Source organism: Physeter macrocephalus, chromosome 21 (assembly GCF_002837175.3).
Source record: "Physeter macrocephalus isolate SW-GA chromosome 21, ASM283717v5, whole genome shotgun sequence".
NCBI classification, from domain to species: domain Eukaryota; kingdom Metazoa; phylum Chordata; class Mammalia; order Artiodactyla; family Physeteridae; genus Physeter; species Physeter macrocephalus.
In genome coordinates, this window is record NC_041234.1 from 32994871 (window position 1) to 33002695 (window position 7825).

Below are 7825 nucleotides of genomic sequence, written 5' to 3' on the forward strand. Positions count from 1 at the left end.
CTGCGTCTTTATTCCCGTCTTGCCCCTAGGTTCTTCTGACCATTTTCTTTTTTTTTCTTTTTTTTTTTTTAGATTCCAAATATATGTGTTAGCATACTGTATTTGTTTTTCCCTTTCTGACTTACTTCACTCTGTATGAGTCTCTATGTCCATCCACCTCGCTACAAATAACACAATTTCGTTTCTTTTTATAGCTGAGTAATATTCCATTGTATATATGTGCCACATCTTCTTTATCCATTCATCTCTCAATGGACACTTAGGTTGCTTTCATGTCCTGGCTATTGTAAATAGTGCCAATGAACATTGTGGTACATGACTCTATTGGAATTATGGTTTTCTCAGGGTATATGCCCAGTAGTGGGATTGCTGGGTCATATGGTAGTTCTATTTTTAGTTTTTTAAGGAACACCCATACTGTTCTCCACAGTGGCTGTATCAATTTACATTCCCACCAACAGTGCAAGAGGGTTCCCTTTTCTCCACACCCTCTCCAGCATTTATTGTTTGTAGATTTTTTGATGATGGCCATTCTGACCGGTGTGAGTTTTGGAGGTTAATCCTTTGTCAGTTGCTTCATTTGCAACTATTTTCTCCCATTCTGAGGGCTGTCTTTTGGTCTTATTTATGGTATCCTTTGCTGTGCAAAAGCTTTTAAGTTACATTAGGTCCCATTTGTTTATTTTTGGTTTTATTTCCATTTCTCTAGGAGGTGGGTCAAAAAGGATCTTGCTGTGATGTATGTCATAGAATGTTCTGCCTACGTTTTCCTCTAAGACTTTGATAGTGTCTGGCCTTACATTTAGGTCTTTAATCCATTTTGAGTTTATTTTTGTGCATGGTATTAGGGAGTGTTCTGGTTTCATTCTTTTACTACAATTAGGAATTTGAACAAATTTTGTTGAATGAGAAATTCTAGGTAGGAACAATGTTTAACAAATGCCTGTTCTTTAGCAGTACAGACTGCTGTTTAAGCAAGAGATTTCCCTTTCAGTGATTTTTATACATAAGCCATTTGGCTTTACTAAAATGGAATGACTTTCAAAATGCTTTGTTAGGGATTTGGTGATGGCTGCTCATTTCTTTTTGTTTGGATGATTTCCTTAGAAAGAACACTTTCTGATTGTTGGGGTTTCGGTTACAGTGCACTTACCTCCCTTCCTAATTTCATTCAAAGGGTCCATCTATCTTGTGAAGAACAAAGACCAAGATGTCTTAAATGCCTAATGAAATGAAATCTTGGGTACTACCAAGGGCAGAGGTCAAACGGATACATGCTGAAAAGGACAGGACAGCACATGAGTCTGTTCAGAATGGTAGTGGATAGTGTACCATGATGGATTATAGATAAGGAGATACAACAAAGCATTTGAAGGAATGTGAGAGGGTGATAAATGGAGCCGTGAATAATTTAAGACATTTCCATATTAACACCCTACAGCTGCTTGGTATTTCACAGCCCCAAGTTCTTTCACATAAATGACTGTGGCAGACAGTTCGCTGCTCATCAACTTTAGTCCGCATCCTCATCTTGTTCCAGTGGCAAGGGCTCAACCCAGGGGATGAAGCATGACTGGTCCAAGTAGATGGCTCTCAACTTTGGCTGCACTATACAATCCCCTGGGGGATTATACAGTAATTATATAACTGGATCCCACCCCAGACCAATTAAATCAGAATCTCTGAGGATGGAGTTTTTTTAATATTGACATAAGAAAAACAAAGCTCCTCAGGTGAATGTAATGTTCAGCCAGGGCTAAGAACCCACTGGTCTAAGCCAATCATGACAACCCCCTTCCCTTTCACCAATTACTGGGCTAGGGCAGGACACGTGACTCAGTTCTAGCCGGTGAGACATAAAAGGAAGTCGACTGGGGTAGGGGTTTCTGGGGATGGTTTTATAACCAGATTGGAGGAAAGAAAGATACATGAGGGAAAACGCTACCCCTTAGTAACCACCTTCCTTCCCTTCTGCATTTTCACAACCCTGTGTGGTTGGGTGAGGAAGTGATGCTTCTTGCTGAGGCTACCATCTTGTGACAGTGGGAAGATAAGTTGGTGAATGAAAGCCAAGAAGATGGAAACGATGGAAAGGGCCTGGGTCCTCGGTGACTTGGTTTGGTGCTGCGGTCCCCACCCAGCCCTGAAAAAAAGCACACTGACTCCCTCCCTGCCAAATCCTGGCCGTCAGGTCTGGAGCATCCAGAAGTCACTCAGGTTAATTCACATGCAGTCCCTCTTCACTGCTGAGCCAAGGGTGCCCCAAGGGTTATCAGGTGCCCCAAGCGAAGGACAGCCATGAGGAGGACGGCTATAGAGTCAGGGGCTCTCCCGTGTAGGTGCTGTTGGCAGCGCTCAGGGATATTTTATTGGTTTGTTCAGTGTTTGTTAGTAATAAAGCTAAGTGTGGTTCTCACCCTAGACTAGCCACTAAGCCTGGCTGAGGTGCCAAACGGGTGCCAGGGGACGGTAAACGGGGGGCAGGTGAGGGTGTGTTATAATGGAGAGATTCTGAGCTCTGGGGTCTAACACCGGTGCTGCATGACACTCAGCTCAGCAGTCCAGCAGCCCAGGTGTGACTTTAGGCAAGGTACCTGACTTCTCTGAGTCTCTGATTTCTCATCTGTAAAACTGATAATATGTCATGATGAAAGAAATGTTCACATATGGAAGTATGGGGAAGTCATTCTGGCTTATACATGATTTAACCCGAATGTGATGCTAACTAAAACACCCTGTTTGTGGCCTATCAAACGTACATGGTACTTCTACTTTAATTATTATTATTTTTTAACATCTTTATTGGAGTATAATTGCTTTACAATGGTGTGTTAGTTTCTGCTTTACAACAAAGTGAATCAGCTATACATATGCTCCCATATCTCTTCCCTCTTGCGTCTCCCTCCCTCCCACCCTCACTATCACCTATCCCACGCCTCTAGGTGGTCACAAAGCACCGAGCTGATCTCCGTGTACCATGCGTCTGCTTCCCACTAGCTATCCACCCTACGTTTGGTGGTGTACATATGTCCATGCCACTCTCTCACTTTGTCACAGCTTACCCTTCCCCCTCCCCATATCTTCAAGTCCATGCTCTACTAGGTCTGTGTTTTATTCCCGTCCCACCCCTAGGCTCTTCATGGCAAAAGGGCGCATTGACCAGAAGTAAAGAATGTCTGTGTTAAAGATAAAGATTAAATGCCTCCCTTCCTGGAATGCCAATGCTGGTACTCCTTCGATGATAAGACTCCCTTCCCCGGTGCTGAGGACATACTGGCTCTCGGTGTACGTGCTGATCTGTTTTGTTTTGTTTTGCTTGTTTGTTTTTGGAAACCTTGAAGGAACGGATCCCTGAGTTGCTTAGTGTTCTTTGTTCTGACAAGATGTAAAACTGGTCTGTAAACCAAGCTTCTCCGGAGCAGTTCCTCAGAGTTATCTGACTGTCTTCCTGTCTTCGGGGCTATAGTCTTCAGTTTGGCTCAAATAAAACTCTTTTCTATTCTTATTATAGATTGTTTATTGATTATTTTCATCGACAGTCACAGTAATGATATATCCACAATGCCCAACTCAACACATGGCACCTGAGGATCCATCCCCTTCCCATTCCTAGAGTGGAGTGTGACAGACTTTTGGAAACTCATCAGTTGGTTGGTAACATTATCTTTCTCGGAACCAGGAATACAAGCATTTTGATAAATCCACTGGTTGGTGGTGACATGGTAAGTGCCCGATAATTCCAGCAGAAATGTGGGAGGAAGAGCTCAGTCACCGGAGTTTGAAAGAGCCTAAAGCTTGTTCCCAGATGTCCCTGAAGCCCTGCAAAGGAAGCCCCATCAGCTCTTCCAAACAGCAGTACCAATGTCTGGCCCCACAGTCACTGTCACATGCATAGACTCTAACCTCCTAGAGGATGAAGACTGTGTCCTCTAACCCTCCTCTCTATTCACTTTCTTACCTCACCCCAGTCAGTGCCAAATGTTAGTAAAAATGAAAAAAAAAAAAGGAGTAAAAGTTTCTGGGAGATTGTCAATTCTTAAAACCATAAAATGCTGCAGCCATTTGTCCTCGAGAGGCGTTCCCTCAGACCGGTGAAGGAGGGTTGGAGACCCATTATGTTACATCTGTAAATACAGGATTAGCAGATGAAAGGATGTTTTTGTTAAAATGTGACAAGTCACCCTGTGCCTTTTACCTTCACTCTGGAAATCAGGAAAGAACACAGACTTCCTAAGCAATTACAGAAACTGACTAAGAAAACCACTTGATCACTAGGAGAAAAATCAGCTTCCGAAATCACTCTGAAACCCTGGCTCTATTCACAACAACAAAATCCATCTTCATTAACGTCTTCGACTATTGTCCTCAGAGCTTCATCCCAGAGGAATACTGAATTACACTATAAACTAATGAATGGAAACTTAAGTCATTTCCGCCCACCCGGCACTGCTTTTCCTCCTCTGGACTGCACAGTGCAGAAGGCTGCACTCTTCCAGCTCACACAAAGTTTGGGAAATCGCATTCCCATGCCACTAACTAGACTCCTGAGGTCGACATCACGTAGAACAAACTTCCCTCATCCCAATGAACAGGCCATAGACTGACCCAGACAGTGAACACATTTTGAGATCATTTAAGCCCCATTTTGGCATCTTAGGATATCTTAGGATATATGCTTTAACAGAGAAAGAAAAAAATGGGGGGGCGGCGGAAAGGGAATGTCTTTTCACAAAGCTCCTTCAGTAGTCACAGCCAAAGCTGCTACTGCCAATCCAAGGTTCCATCTCTCAAGCAGATTGGGCAGAGTGAGGGAAGCCCAGCCCTGAGGTTCTGTCCGCACTAGAGGAAGCAGACCAGGCAGCTTTTGTGACCTGATGTGAACGGAATATGGTCAAATATCCTGGGAGTGCCAGCCATTGGGGGCGGAGGTGGGAGGTGGGAGGAGCCACTCCTCGAGCCAGGGGAAAGCAAAGTCCATTCCATGCCAGTATACCAGAGCCTGAGGCACACACGTGTGCAAAAGCTGTTGCAAGAGAGGCCTATGACTGTATGTTTGGTAAATCCGAAGGAAAGCCTCGGAGTCTGCACGTCAGAGAGGCAGAGGCAAAGAAATATGAAACAGATTAGGGGTAGGTGGGATAAGAGTCAATAACTTTCCCCTCAATTTTGCTTTTGTTTTTCCCTGTGCCTGCAAACACTGCTGCAAAAGGTTTCCCCACAGGACCTACTGGCATCAAGATAAAATCATAATCATGGACCTCATATGGTCCCCGAAATCCTGTACTTTTCATGTCAATTCCCAGTCTCAAGTTTCATTGTGACTTTCAAACCTTCTCTACTCTGCTCAGACCCGTGATATCCTTCTTCCCTCTCCTTCCCCCATTCCTCATTCTCCACAGACGATCCTACCTTTTACTTCATAGGGGAAACTGGTAGTGCGGAGACCTGCGTTCCGCCTTAGCCATAATTAACCTCTCGCTTCTCTGGATCTTCCTCTGAGAAGGCAGGGGGCTATGCTAGAAATCCCAATGACTCTCCCAAATGCTCCCAGCTGGACTTCCCCTACCGCTCGGATCTATTTGCATCAGGTGAGATCGATCTGAGACGGCATCCCTCCCCTCCCCCTGAAGGCTGATCCAAGCTCCCCAAGACCCTTTCCTGACCCTACCCTGCCGGGGGCCACCTTACCCGGATCCGTCCCGGGGACGCGGGGGCGGGGCTACGTGGCGCCATCGGCCTCCGTCTCCGGCGGCGTCTCCTCGTCCTCGGACGGCTCGGCGTTGCCGTCTTCCCAACTGCGAGGGTAAGCCAGCAGGCGCATGGCTGGGGCGCATGCGGCCTCCACCTGGCGCACCTGCTCTTGGCTCAGGCGTTCGCGCCAGGCGTGCACGGCCTCGCGGGCATCGCGCGCCGACAGGTGGAAGGGCCGGTCCGCGCCATAGGCCGCGCCGCGCGTCATGTTGAGCGCGAAGGCGTCGAGCGCGGCGAGCGCGCGCAGCCCAGCGAAGCGCTGCAGGCGGCGCAGCTGGGCGCGCGGCTGCCGCACCAGGTCCTCGTAGCGCAGCCTCAGGTAGCGGCGCCGTAGCCAGGCTGGCGCGCCGCGCGCGAACAGCAGGTCGCGCAGCCAGGCTTCGCAGATCACCTCGAGCGCGCCGGTCAGGAAGAAGTCGGCGCGCGGGGCGGCGGGCAGTGCGCGGGACGGGCCCCCGGGTCGAGCGCCCATGCCGTGCGCCAGCAGCACGCGGTGGAAGCGGTCGCCCCTCTGGCGGGTGCGCAGCACTTGGATGCTCTCGCGCAGCAGCCCCTGCCGAGACTTGAGGCGCGAGTTGTGCACGGCCCGCGGGTCGCGGAAAAGCTGCACCACCTTCAGGTTGAGGCCGGGGTCGCGCAGCAGAGGCACCAGCACGCCGAGGTCGAGGAGGCGCACGTCCTTGATGACCACCACTGGATACTTGCGGCACTCGGCCTCCAGGGCTCGGAGAGCCACGGGTGGGCAGCTGCGCTCGCAGGCGGCGTCCTCGACGAGGCCGACCTCGGCGCGGGCCCGGGGCGCGCCGGGGCACAGCGGCGGCGAGCAGATGACCTTGTTGGTCCGCCAGCGAAAGAGGGCGGCCGTGGTGAGATTGGCCGCGTCCGGGGCGCGCGCGGCGGAATCCCCCGGCGGCGCGTACAGCTGCAGCACCGAGAAGTCGCAGCGGAAGAGCGAGCGCAGCATGTCGCGCAGCGCGCCCTGCAGGCTCTCGGCATCGCCCGGATACAGCGCCTGCCACAGATGCCACATGGGCTCATACAAGTAGAAAACGTCCGGGTGCTGGTTAAAGAGCTCGCCCAGGAACGACGAGCCCGTGCGCCAGGTGGCGTGCACATAGATGTGCTGCTTTTCGCGAGACACCGCCTCCCCGACGGCGCCGTTGAGGTTGCCCCGGGACCTGGGGGACCGGCCCGCGTCCTCCTCCGCGGCGGGCCGCGCCTCCGCGCCCTGCTCGCGCTCGCCCGCCGCCGCCGCCTCCAGGCTCCACACTCCCAGGCTGCGCTGCAGGCCCGCGCAGTGCCCAGCGCCCTTGTCCCCGTCGCGGCCGCCGTCCAGGACAGAGGGGACGAGCAGCAGCACCAGCGTGTACAGCGCCAACAGCAGCGCGAACTTGCAGTGCTCTCGGCGCCGCCGCCGCCGCCGGCCCTTCATCGTTCACGGAACCCCTCCAGAGCGGGTGGGGCGCCCTTCTTCTCCCTTTCCTCGGAAATCCCGTCCCGAGTGCGCTCCTCCGGCCTCTTGGGGCCCCTCTGCGCCGGGAGGAGCGGAGTCACTGGGGCTGTGCATCCACAAGGGAAACTCTGGAGGCGGTGGTGCTAGTGGTGAATCCCCTGCCCTCACCAGGCTCCGCGCTGGAGAGCCGCCTATTGGCCGGCTAGGCAGCGGCCCGCCCCGCCTTCCACCCCGCAGCTTCTCCCCGCCTCTCTACCCGCCGGGGTTCGTCCAGGGCTCTGCCAGATCTGGGAGGGGTTGCCGCGGGGTGGGGGACGCCGGCTGGGGCGCACGGAACCAGACCCCACCTTTCCCCAACCCCTCCGTGATGAAGTCAAGTCTTCATGAATTGAGTGCAGGCAAGGGAGGGGCTCGTGTGTACAGAATGTACCCAGTGACAGGACGTGGACCCCACCCGGAGAACTCCACTGTCTCTCCTGTTTTATGTCCCCTGCTTGGCCATCTCTGTCGTAAGCAGACTGGCCTCCACACTGTTTAGAATGGGGCCCCTGGTCACTCTACATCCAGCGCCCCCGTCAGCCCCGGGGTGGGAGTTACTGAGTTCTGGATGGGAGCACTTCT

General features: G+C 51.7%; 1 protein-coding gene across 4 annotated transcripts in view; it reads right to left on the reverse strand.

The window, feature by feature from the left end:
- The window catches only part of CHST7 (carbohydrate sulfotransferase 7), a 79001-nt gene extending 71656 nt beyond the window's left edge, over positions 1-7345 (reverse strand). The window contains exons 1-2 of one of the 4 annotated variants that reach the window (XM_007121965.2): positions 5689-7345; positions 5331-5343 (exon numbers count right to left, since the gene is read on the reverse strand). In XM_007121965.2, the coding sequence (XP_007122027.1) occupies positions 5720-7183 (1464 nt within the window). In that variant the 5' untranslated portion in view covers positions 7184-7345 and the 3' untranslated portion in view covers positions 5331-5343; positions 5689-5719. Of the gene's footprint in view, positions 1-3281; positions 4125-5041; positions 5083-5330; positions 5344-5688 lie in introns of those variants that run through there. The other 3 variants (XM_028482697.1, XM_028482699.1, XM_028482698.1) reach the window with 3 other exon arrangements.
- Between the last annotated feature and the right edge of the window lie 480 nt (positions 7346-7825).